General features: G+C 45.6%; 1 protein-coding gene across 1 annotated transcript in view; it reads left to right on the top strand.

Annotated features, from left to right (window-relative positions):
• The window catches only part of MROH7 (maestro heat like repeat family member 7), a 39,461-nt gene that overhangs the window by 2,977 nt on the left and 24,409 nt on the right, over positions 1-12,075 (top strand). The window contains exons 2-8 of the mRNA XM_065912287.1: positions 6,108-6,181; positions 7,334-7,417; positions 8,348-8,427; positions 8,712-8,841; positions 10,425-10,520; positions 11,028-11,132; positions 11,339-11,474. Of these exons, the coding sequence (XP_065768359.1) occupies positions 6,108-6,181; positions 7,334-7,417; positions 8,348-8,427; positions 8,712-8,841; positions 10,425-10,520; positions 11,028-11,132; positions 11,339-11,474 (705 nt within the window). The remainder of the gene's footprint in view (positions 1-6,107; positions 6,182-7,333; positions 7,418-8,347; positions 8,428-8,711; positions 8,842-10,424; positions 10,521-11,027; positions 11,133-11,338; positions 11,475-12,075) is intronic.

The raw sequence follows: 12,075 nt of genomic DNA, 5'->3' as shown, positions 1-12,075 counted from the left end.
CCATGCTACACAGCATGTGGGATCTTAGTTCCCTGACCAGGGATCAAACTCATGCCCCCTGCATTTGAAGCTGGGAGTCATGACACAGGACCACCAGGGAAGTCCCCAAATTTAGTTGTTTTTTTGTTGTTGAGTTTAGGAGTTCTTTGTATATTCTGAATATTAATTCCTTATCAGATATACAATTGGTAAATATTGGCACCCGTTCTGTGAGCTGTCTTTTCATTCTCTTGATATTGTCCTTTGATGCACAAGTCTTTAAGTTGATGAGAATCAATCTGTCTACTCTTTTATTATTTGTTACCTTAGTGTTATGTTTCAGAAGTTTTTGCCTTTGGTTTTACTCCAATACAAAATAAAAAGTTCTTTTAAAAAAACGATGTCTTCCCTAAACTGCTAAAAACAAACAACATGTAAAAAAGAAAAGGATTGTATTTTTTGAGCTGAATAAAATGGAATAATTCTGTAGTCTGAAAAATAAGAGAAATTATTGCCATGTCCAATGTCATGAAGATTTCTTCCTATGTTCTCTTCTAAGAGTTTTATAGTTTTAGCTGTTAAGATTAAACTTTGAGTTAATATTTGTGTACAGTGTGAGGAAGGGGTCCAACATCATTCTTTTGCATGTGGATATCTAGTTTTTCTAGCACTATGTATTGGAAAGAGCATTCTTTTTCCACTGAAAGGTCTTGGTATCTTTGTCAAAAATAAATTGACCATATATATGAGGATTTATTTCTATTTTATTCCATTGGTCTTTATGTCTGTCCTTATGCCAGTAACACACTGTTCTAGTTTCTATAGCTTTGTAGTAACTTTGAAAGGAGGAAATAAGAGTCTGCCAACTTTGTTCTTTTTCAAGATTGTTTTGGCTATTTAGGCTCAATCTTTGCTTTTTAGTAGGATAATTGTATAAAACTGTAGTTTTAAAAACAATGTATTTTCAAACTGTATTTGTTTTTTAAAAAGTTTTCCAAGATATGTAACACATATCAGTAAAATATGTAGAGCACACTACTAAAGTGTACAGCTTGATGAATATTTACGTACATATACACATCGGTAACTCCCACCCATATCAAGACCCAGATCTTTCTCGGCATCCCAGAACCTTCCCTTGTGACCCTTTCCGATCAGTATCCCTTCTTCTGGGGTTGTTCGTTGTTCAGTTGCTAAGTCATGGACTGCAACATGCCAGGCTTCCCTGTCTTCACTGTCTCCTGGGGTTTGCTCAGATTCATGTCCACTGAGTCAGTGATGTTATCTAACCACTCTCTGCCATCCGCTTCTCCTTTTGCCTACAATCTCTCCCAGCATCAAAGTCTTTTCCAATGGGTTGGCCCTTCGTGGAGGGTTTTTCAGTCTTGGCACTATTGACATTTTATGTTAGATAGATCTTTGTTGTGTGGGTGTGGGTGCATGGGGGCTGTTCTATGCATCACAAGATGCATCCCTAGACTCTGCAGAAGATACTAGTAGGAACATTCTCCCTCACAAGTTGTGACAATCAAAGCTGTCTACTGACATTGCCAAATGGCAAATGGGGGTCAATATTACCTTCAGTAATCAACAGTCACAGAAGGAACAATTCTTCGCATTTGTATCACCATAGACTAGTTTTTCCTGTTTTTTAACTTCCTATCAATAGGATACTATTGTTTATACTGTTTTGATTCTGGCTTCTTTAGCCCAAGATTATGTCTAGCAGATTCATCCATATTGTTGCATGTGTCATAGTTGATTCTTTTTATTGTTCTGTAGTGCCTGCAAAATTCCATGGACAGAGGAGCCTGGTGGGCTGCAGTCCATGGAGTCGTTAAGAGTCGGACACGACTGAGCAACTTCACTTTCACTTTTCACTTTCATGCATTGGAGAAGGAAATGGCAACCCACTCCAGTGTTCTTGCCTGGAGAATCCCAGGGACGGGGGAGCCTGGTGGGCTGCCTTCTATGGGGTCACACAGAGTCGGACACGACTGAAGCGACTCAGCAGCAGCAGCAGCAGAAGCAGCAGTGTTCTATCTTATGAACATACCACAATTTGTTGATTCATTCTGATGGACATTGGAATTTTTCTACTTTTTGGATATTATGAATAAAGTTACTTTGAACCCTTCTGTACTTGCCTTCTAGTGCAAAGATACACTTTTTCATCTAGAAGAGGAATTTCTGGGTCATAGCATAAGCACATGTCCAGCTTTAATAGATACTGCAAAATTTTCAAAGTGGTTGAATTAATTTACTCGCTCACATGTGAGACTTCCAATTGCTCAACATTCTGACAAACATTTGGTAGTCAGTTTTTTAAATTTTAGCCATTCTGGTGGGTTTCTAATGTCATTTCAAAGTGGTTTTCAATGGCATTTTTTGATGATTACTGATGCTAAGCATCTTTCAATATGATTATTGTCAATGTGTATATCCTTTATAATGAAGGGCCTGTTCAAGTCTTTTGTTCATTTAAAAAATTTGTGATGTCTTCTTATTGATTTGTGGAAGTTCTTTATATAATCCTGCTATATGTATGTATGCAAAAGTTATGAAAATAGTGTTATATTTTCCTCCATAAGTTTTACTGTTTTGTCTTTCACATCAAATTTATAAAGCATTGTGCATTAATTTTGAAAAATAGTTTGAGAGAGGGACTTAAAAGGCTCATTTTCCCCCCTGTGAATATCTAATTGCTCTGGACCATTTATTGAAAAGATCATAATTTCCCCCACTGAATTTCAGTGTCACTTTGAGGTAAATCAAGTGACTGTATATGTGTAGGTTTATTTCTGGACTCTTTCTAATCTTTCGTTTGTCTATCCTTAACCATTGCCTTAATTACTGTGTTTTAGAGTAAAGTCTTTTTATTTAGTAATATGACTCCTCCACTTTGTCGAGATTATCTATTTGTTCTTTGTCAGGAGTGTCTATTCTAGGTGCTTTACTTTTCCATTTTAATTCTAGAAGCAGCTTGTCAATTTCCATAGAACAAAATAAAAATCTGTTAGATTTTCATTGGAATTTCATTGAAACTACAAATCAATTTACGCAGCATTGTCTTCTATATAATACTGTTTCTGAGGCTACCCTGACGGCTCAGTGGTATAGAATCCACTTGCCAATGCAGGAGACATGAGTTGGATTCCTGATTTGGGAAGATCCCACGTGCTGCAGAGCAACTAAGCCTGTGTTGCTAAAACCGCAACTATTGAGCCTGTGCTCTAGAGCCGGGGAGCCGCGACTGCTGAGTCCAGGTACCACAACTACTAAGCTCACGCTCCTGGAGCCTGAGCTCAGCAAGAAGAGAAGCCATCGCAATGAGAAGCCCATGCACGGCAGCTAGAGGGTAGTTCCTCCTCGCCACAACTAGAGAAAAGCCCATGCAGCGACTAAGACCCGGCACAGCCAAAGATAAACAAATAGATAAAAAGTGAAATGTCATCTAGATCAAAAAAGTGAATTAGATGATACTGTTTCCAACCCATAGTTCATTTATATTTAATGTAATTATGCATAGTCAAAAATTTTTTAAATTTTTAATTGGCCTATAGTTGATTAGCAATTGTATTCTTTATTCTGTTTGGTCTATATTTCTTTTTTCTCCTTTTCTGGTTTTCGGGTTGCTTTTCCTCCCTCTTTTCTCCCTTACTTGTCTGGAAGTTATATACTGTTTAAAATTTGTTACTAATTCTCGAGAAGCTTCAATGTGTGTATTTAATTAATCACAACCTCCAAACTAGTCATTGCATTTATCTTCCTCCCAGATGATTTAAACATGTTAACCTCATTTAACGCCTCCTCTCCCATTTATATGTTCTCCTGGTAATGTATGTTAATTTTATCTTTTCTTTTTCTCAACTCTATGAACATTATTATTATTTTATGTAGTTAATGTTCTTATATTTATCCAAATATTAAGCTCTTTTTTTTTTTTTTTTTTTTTTTATTTGCTTGTTGCATCTCAGACCTTCATCTGGGATTAATTTCCTTTTGGCTGAAATACACCCTTTTGCTTTAGTGAGCTCTGCTGATGCAAACTCTTTCCATTTTTACTGAAAATGCCTCTATTTGTCCATCATTCTTTTAAAATTTTGAAATAACAAAAACTTGCAGAAAAGTTGAAAGTACAGTATAAAATGTTTTTTTCTGAATTGATAAGTTGCTAAGTGATACCCTATCAATCTTGAATTTTAGTATGTGTTTCTTATAAAAAAGGATAAAAATTAACCATCAAAATCAGGAAATTAACACTGATACACTGCTACCATTCAATCCTCAGGCTCCATTCAAATGTCACCAATTGTCCTGGAAATATCCTTTATTAAAAAATGATCCAGGTCAGAAGCATTCATTGCACTTTTCGGTCTCATCTGTTTTGTTTCCCTCAGCCACCAGGTCTTCCTTGACTGCAATGTCCTTGATACTTTGGAATATCATAGGCCAGCTGTTTTATAAGATTTGCTTGATTTGGGGCTTGTCTGATGTTTTCTCATGATCAGATTCATGTCATGCATCTTTGGTGGGAATAGCACGGACATGATGCGGCGTTTTTCTCACTACATTCTTTCTGGTGGTGTATGATTTTGATTTGTTCCATTACTGGTGATGTTCACTTTGATCACTTGAGTTCAATGGTTGCTGCCAAGGTTTTCCACTATAAAGTCATTATTTACCCCTTTGTCATAGATATGCAAAAAATACTAGAGAGATCCTTTGAAACTATGTAAATATCCCATTTCTCATCAAACTTTCAGCTTAGTTATTTCTTTTTTTATATTAGGATGGACTTATAATTTCTTAGTTTACTCGATAGACTGTATAATCTATTGTTACCATCATTTATTGTGATACAGAAACTTTCCCCTGTTTGACCAAGGAATACTCTTTGAGCAAGCTTTTACGTCTTTTTGACATATCCTCACAATTTCTTGGGCTTATTTCCTTGTTTTCTGGTACAAGATGTCTCAGACTCACCTGCACTTTCTCTGCCGAGTCCTAGAATCACCTCATTCTCCTAGGAGACTTGTTCCCTTTAGTGGACAAGGATGCTTAGAAGAAGCCAATGTTTCAGGGCTAGCTGTATTCACTGTCACTGAGATGTCTCTGCTTCTCACTGTTGACTCCATCCTCCAGTAGCCCCCAGAGGTTGGTGGCCGAGATGTCCCTGAAGCTCCAGGGTATCTCTCCTTGGGCTTCCCCACATCGCCTTAAGTCAAGGACTCTATGGGCCCTGCTCAGCCAAGTGCCCACACCTGGACCAGTCACTGTGGCTGGGGGCATGGAAATCTCTTACCGAGCAAGCATGATTTCCAGATCCACCTTTATTCATTTGTGCGTTTATTGAAGTATAGTTGATGTATAATATTATATTGATTTCAAGAGTAAAGCCCATCCTTGTTTGAAGAGGGGTGATGGGTAGGCCTTGTAGCTTCACCTACCTATATGAAATAAATAGCCCACAGGGAAGACAGAGGCTTTGCCACCAGAAGAAAGATGAGGAACTGTGGGGCTAACAAAATAGCATTTATCCATTAGATTGGCCGAAAGGTTCGTTCAGGTTTTTTTGTTAGATGCTATGGGAAAAACTGAATGAACTTTTGGCCAACCAATACTATAACAAGTAAGAGTTTAACTATAAAGTGTGATAACAACCAAGAGAAGAGAACTGAATGATGCACGACAGGATCACAGTGGGCCCTCCGTTACTCTGAAGGTCAGGGGAGGCCGCTCTGAGGAGTGGCGGGCAAGCAGACCTTATCCTCTACCTGGGCAAGGGGGTGTGACGGTGAAAAGGCCCAGGTAGAGGAAAACAGCTTGTGCAAAGGCCTGAGAGCAAAGCCTGCTGGGCCTGGAAGGAGGCCAGTGTGGTGGGAGCGTGGTGAGTGAGGGGGGAGTGGGGGAAGTGAGCTGCGGAGGTGGGCAGGGGAGACTGACCTAGCAGGGCCTTGATGCTCTGGGACATGGGGTGCCCCTGAAGGGTTTTAGGGATAGGGGCTCAGTCTGGCTGTGGGGGAGGTAAAGCTTGGAGGGGCCCCATGGGGAAGGGGAGATGGGATTCTGCTGCACTGTAACTTTACCCTCCCTCTTCTTTTCTTCAATGGAACTACGACATGCAGGAGCCTTTGATGAAGTAGCCGCATGCCTGGTGGAGGTGCCAGGGCAGAGAGACGATCGCGGCAAAATGGCTCTGGTATGCTTCCTGCCAAACCACCTCCCCGTCACCGATTTCCTGGGATGCCCACTCCCTCTACCTCCCACTCCACTCTCAGCATTTCTCTTTTCTCTGCCAGATTCTTCTCTGCTCTATGGCTTTATTAGTTTATCTTATTTCTTGTCAGTCTCTCGCACTAGAATCCATTCTCCATAAATCAGGGAGTTTTGTCTGTCTTATTCTCAGCAGTATTAGAATCTAGAGCAGTGCCTGGCACATCCTAAGTGCTTGATAACAGTTGTTTTTTTTTTTCAACAACTGAATGAATTGTGAAGGTCTCTAAAAGGGGAAGAAAAGCTGGAATGAACCTTTTCAGGACACAGCCCCAGCCTGGGTCTTGGCCATATAGCAGGCCTTGGGAGGCCAGAGAAAGCCAGCATCTTCAGGATTTGGTGAGGGCCAGTGGGACAGGCTGGTAGTGAGTGTAACACACGGAGTGTGGGTGAGCCTAGCTGGCAGACAGAGTCTGGAGGCAGGGAGTCCGCCCAGGACAGGCCATACAACCTGTCTTCTTGCCGGGTGGAATGGCAAGAACTTGTAGCATCTTAACCCACCGTACTGCCCATCAGATACACTTGTTTTGCTTTCTTTACTATATATTTTATCTCTTTCATGTTTTTTTTTCTTCTACCTTAAGATAAAGAGAACTGATAGATTAATGGGACATTGGTTAATGTATTCCTTCTCCGGTAGCAGAATGCCTTAATCCGACTAGTGGTTGTCCTTACAAAGTGTTGATGCTAGAAGGCCCTCACGAGGTATCTCTAATGATGACATTTCAACTTGAGGTGTTGGAACCCTTTCTGTCCCATCAGTTCCTGCCTCTTCTTCCTTAGTTGACAGATGCTTTACAATCTGAACCTGATATCTGGTCTTCCCCCAAATCTGACCTGCAGGGATTATCCTCAACCTGCTGCCACCACCATCTTCTCAAATCTTTACCCCCTCCCCCCACCCCGAGTTCCCTTGCGGTTTCTCACTTTTCTTGGGTGGATGCTGGGGGCTGGCACCTGGGGAGGAACAAGTAGCTTGGCTGCAGGTGGCAGGTGCAAAGACGGGGTGAAAGGGCAGCCCCAGGGCTGGGCTCTGTGTGGCTCTCACCCTGTGGTTTCGCCCTCTGCTGCCCCTGAGGTCGGGAGTGCCCTCAGCCTCCAGAAGAGCCAGAATGTGCTGGACAAGGAAGAAGAGAAGAAGACCCTGATGAAGAAGATGATGGTGCGCAAGCAGCTTGCGGGTCTGTGGCATCAGGGTGGGGAGGGGGCGGCAGTCCTGAGTCCACCCACTGATGAGGCGGGGTTGGGGTGGGGTGGGCAGAGGACATCAAGGCACTGATATTTGGGCATGGGTCTCAGCTCCACCCTGAACTGCCCCCCATCTACCTTGAGGGAGCTTGGCCAAGTCACTTCCCTTCCCTGAGTCTCACTCTTAATATTTCACAAGTGACTGTGATTAAAAAAACCTGTGTCATTGGAGGACAGAACCCAAAGGTTAGTTCACTGTAAATTCTTAGGCCCCTGGGAGCAGTCATTATTATTTTATCTGTTATTTCCCCCCATAGTTCTTCTGATGGGGGAATTTCTGAAGGAACTTTCTTTCTCTCTGCTAAATGCAGTCACTTCTCAGTTATCCACCACAGTGTTTGGGCTGGGATAGTCACTGAAGTTTCCAGAATTATATCAATAGTTAGCTATAAAGAAAGAAAAAAAAAATTTGTGCCTCTGATACGTTCATTTAATTAACATTAATTGAGCATCTATTGGGCATTTGGGCTAGGTCAAAAGTGAGAAGCAACTGGAAGGACATTTTAAAGGAATTCAACTGGACCACTTTCAAGGGTTGTGCATGGTGTTTGGGGGCCAGTCCATGGTTTAGACTTCCCTACCACAGGGCTGCTGAAACAGTTCTTGCTGAGCCCTGCATGTGTGCGGCGGGTCAGGCCTTGGAGTGAGGCCTGTTTTGAAGGCCTTGAACTGAGGGCTCTGGACTGGGTTTAGAGCAGTCAGCTGGCTCCCTCCACTGGAGGCCAGGCAGGGAGTGGAGCCGGCCCAGGCTGAAGAGTGGCCCCGTTCCCTGAGGAGCGGCTGCGGCGCTGGTGGTCTGTGGTGGCCTGCCCCCCGCATTGACACCTCCGTGTCCCCCATCCAGAAGCAGATCCAGGAGGAGCCGCAGGATTCTCTCACGAGCTCTGCCCGCCAGCAAGCCATGGAGACCCTGACCCAGCTGAGGTGACCTCGGCCCCTTTCCCGCTACCCTCAGGCTCTGCCTGTATCTTCAGAGGCCTCTCTGCTGTGCGTGGCCCTTTCCTAGTCCCAGGCCTTTTCCCTTCCCCTTGCCCAGGCCCTGCCGGGGCTATCTGACTTGTACCCCACCACCCTCCTCCTCCCTACCTCATTTTGCCCTGCTGTGGATCTGAATCTCAGCCCTTGTCCCAGCCCTGTACCCTTCACTTCTGGCCTCCAGCCTCAGGTGCCCCCTCACTGCATGCCCTCACTTTCTGTCTCTTCCCCAGTCATTCCCAGCCTGTCCTGGGTTTGCAGGAACGGTTGGAGCTGGTGAACACGTGCGTGAAGAGTGTGTTCTCCCTGCCCACTGTGCAGGCCATGCAGGAGAAAGACCAGGCCAAGGCAGATGCCTTACAGGTGAGGCAGGGCCCTCCCAAGCAGGGCCTTGGGGCTGACTGCTGTCCTCAGAGGGAGGCACTTCCCTGGACTCCCAGCAGGGAGAGGAAGGGCATTGTGAGAGGTAGATTGGAATCTTCAACCTCCTACTTAGGCAGCTTGGGTAATTCACCTCCCCTCTCCTGGCCCGAGCAGGCACTTGATAAATATTTGGTGAATGAGTGAGTCTGTGGAATAAAGGATCCCTCATCTGAAGCACTGTCCACTTTGGGCTCTGTCCCATGAGAAGGATGTGGGCATATGGTGGCATGGCTCAGGAGGTGGCCAGGATTAGGAAGAAAAGGCCTGAGGACTGGGCGAGTTTGGGTTGAGGCCTGGAAGTGGAACCTCAAGGGGCTCTCATAAGCACCTTTAACCCCCTGCAGGATGGTCCCTGGAAGAGTGATCAGAGGAGACCCTTCATGTAGAATGGGGTCAGTGGGGGAGGTTAGGGAGAGAGATTTCAGCTCGAGTGAGGTACATGCATACATCCTTTCATCCAGCAAATTTTAACTAATAACCCAGAAGTACAGGGCTGACATACTGTAGGGCTGAGGGGCAGATGATCAAAGTATCGTACAAATAAATGCAGAATTACAACAGTACTTGGTGCAAGCAAGAAGTACATGATACTATGAAGAGCCTGGAATGGAGAGAACCTGACCGTGTTGGGGGTCAGAGGTCATGATGCTAGAGGCAAGAGGTTTAGAAGAGTTAATTAGCTGAAGGGGGTAGCAGAAGGAAGAGTGTGAGAGGCCGAGGGAACGGCCTGTGCAGCAGCCTGAGGACGGAGAGAACGTGATGACTGCAAGGATGTTAAGGAGGCAGAGTGGCCGGAGTCCAGAGGGTGAGGTGAGAGAGCAGCTGGAGCAAGACCAGCCACAGCCTGACGGCTCTGAGCCTTGGAGGTGGTGCCCTTGAGAGGAGACCCAAAGGGGAGGCGGGGGTGGGTAGGAAGAGAGCCTGCAGCCTTCTTGTAGTACCAGGCCAGGCCAGCAGAGGTCAGTGCTGCATGGTGATGGACTGCAGAAGGGTGGGTAGGAGGAGAGAGTTGGTGAACAAGGCTTCCTTGGTGGTTGCGGTGTAAGCCTGGTGTGCTCAGACACAGGAAGCCTGGACAAAGACGACCTGGAAGGAAGATGTGGAGATGATGGAAAGAAGGGAGGCAGGAAGAGAGGGCCTCAAAGACACCCCTTAGCCTTGTGTAGGTGTCATGCCTGCACCCTCCTAAGAAAGGGTTGTGCCAATCATGAGGCAATCACCTGGCCCGTGGTAGATTCTCTGTAATTCTCAGTAGATTCTCCCTGGGCCTCTGCTTCTTCCCCTTATAAGCTAAGAAGTGCAGGGATAATAATTACCAGTTTCTCCATAAAGAACCTGTAACCCACGGAGGGGAAGCCAGTTGCCCAATATCACACATCAAGGTTAGTCTCACATGGTGGGACCAGAAAGCAGCACTCCTGGGCTTGAGTACCCCTTCCTCCCCTGACCCACATCAGGGGTTGCCTGGGGTTGGGGTCTGCCCCAGAGGCTCCCTAGTGACTTGGTCCGCTTCCTGTTCACAGATGCTTTACTGTCAGACCTTGGATGCCTTGCAGACACTTCTCAATGCCCTCTTTGTTGAGGACCCCACTCCTGCTGGGCTGAAGAGCATCTTGGAGGTGTGGGGGCAGGAAGGAGAAGAAGGGTGGAGGAGGATGGGGAATTGACTCAGGAGAACTGGGGTCTGGACCCAGAAAGAATGATCTGACTTCAGGATGTAATCTTGTGCCAGATTTCTGTTTCCCTGCCCCTCTCACAGGCTGTGTCCCAAACTCCTCCTCCTTCACCCTCTCCCTATTCCCCATACTCCTGCAACTCCTGCGATAGCTGCCCCCATATCCTTGCTTTCTAAATTCTTGTCCTTATGTCTCTCTCCTATCCTCGAGACTCTCCACCTTTCATCTCTCTCCCACTGACCTCTGTCTTCCCTCTGGTCTTCCACTTCTGTCCTCTGCTTCTGGACCCCACGTGTCCCTATGCTCTAAGAAGAGGAGGAGGGCTGCGGTGGGTTGCCTTGATGCTCTCCCCAGAAGCTTCCTGATAATTGGTGAAGGCTGGCCTGCCCATCCAGGGGGCAGAGGCTAGCATCCGGCTCATAGCTCTGAGTCATACCCTTCTCCCCACAGCCTCTCGGGCCCTGGATGAACTCTGGGAAGGCCCACGAGAGAGCACGGGCTGTGAAAAGCAATGTCTCTGTGTTGAACCACGCGCTTCAGACCCCACCTTTCCTTGTGAGTGGCTCTGGGAGGGGGGAGGGGAGGACTGCCAGGGAGAATGTTCTCAACTCTGATGGAGCCCATGCATCTGCCCAGAGATTCCTAGGTGGTCCTCACTCCTCAGAGGATTCAGGGGCCAGGCCATCAAGCTCTGTTCACCATTTACTGTATAGCATTATTGAACCTATAAGTCTCAGTCCCTAAGATTATGACCCAAACAGATGTCCTCGGGATTCCCGGCACTGGGGCTTCTTCTGGGGAGGCTCATCATTCGCATCGGGGATCCTGATGAGGAGATTGGCCGTGAGGCTCTGGACGGCATTACCATCCTTTACACCATCTTGGAGCTTCAAAAACGTAAGCCCTTTGGAGTGCATCTAAAAAAAGGCTTTTGAGCAGGTACTCAGCCTAGGAATTGAACGGGCCCTTGGCAACAAGGCACTGGTGGGAGATGGAGATGGACAAGACCAACACAAAGTTCAAAGGGGTCTGGAAATCAGTGTGAAGCTTAGTGCCGACAGAGCTAGGAGACAGAGGTGACAAACACATTTTGATTTAAGCAATGCTCCTATATAAGCCTCTTCTTTTCCTTCCTAGTTGAATTTGTGAGTCTCATTTTCACATTCCCATGCCACCATGTGCAGCCAAGTATGATAGCCCCAGTGTCCTGGTTTTTAATCTGTCTTCCCCATTGGTCTATATAGTTCATTTGAGTCTATGTCTCGTTCATCATGGTATGCCCAAGATCTATCCCTGGGCCTGGCACATGGCGGGTGCTCAGTGAACATGTATTGGACGAGTGAACAATGAACAGATCCTATCTTGGAATCTGGAGTGGCTAAAACCTGTAGGCGGTAGAACAACTCTGAAACAGCTGCGGGAAGCTAGTGATATGGTAAGGGCTGACACAGAAACCCAGCTGGCACTCATTGCACTTAGAGGTGTGCAGTACTGACTG

The sequence above is a fragment of the Muntiacus reevesi genome, chromosome 1 (assembly GCF_963930625.1).
Source record: "Muntiacus reevesi chromosome 1, mMunRee1.1, whole genome shotgun sequence".
NCBI lineage: Eukaryota > Metazoa > Chordata > Mammalia > Artiodactyla > Cervidae > Muntiacus > Muntiacus reevesi.
This window is presented reverse-complemented; position numbering and strand designations above follow the sequence as displayed.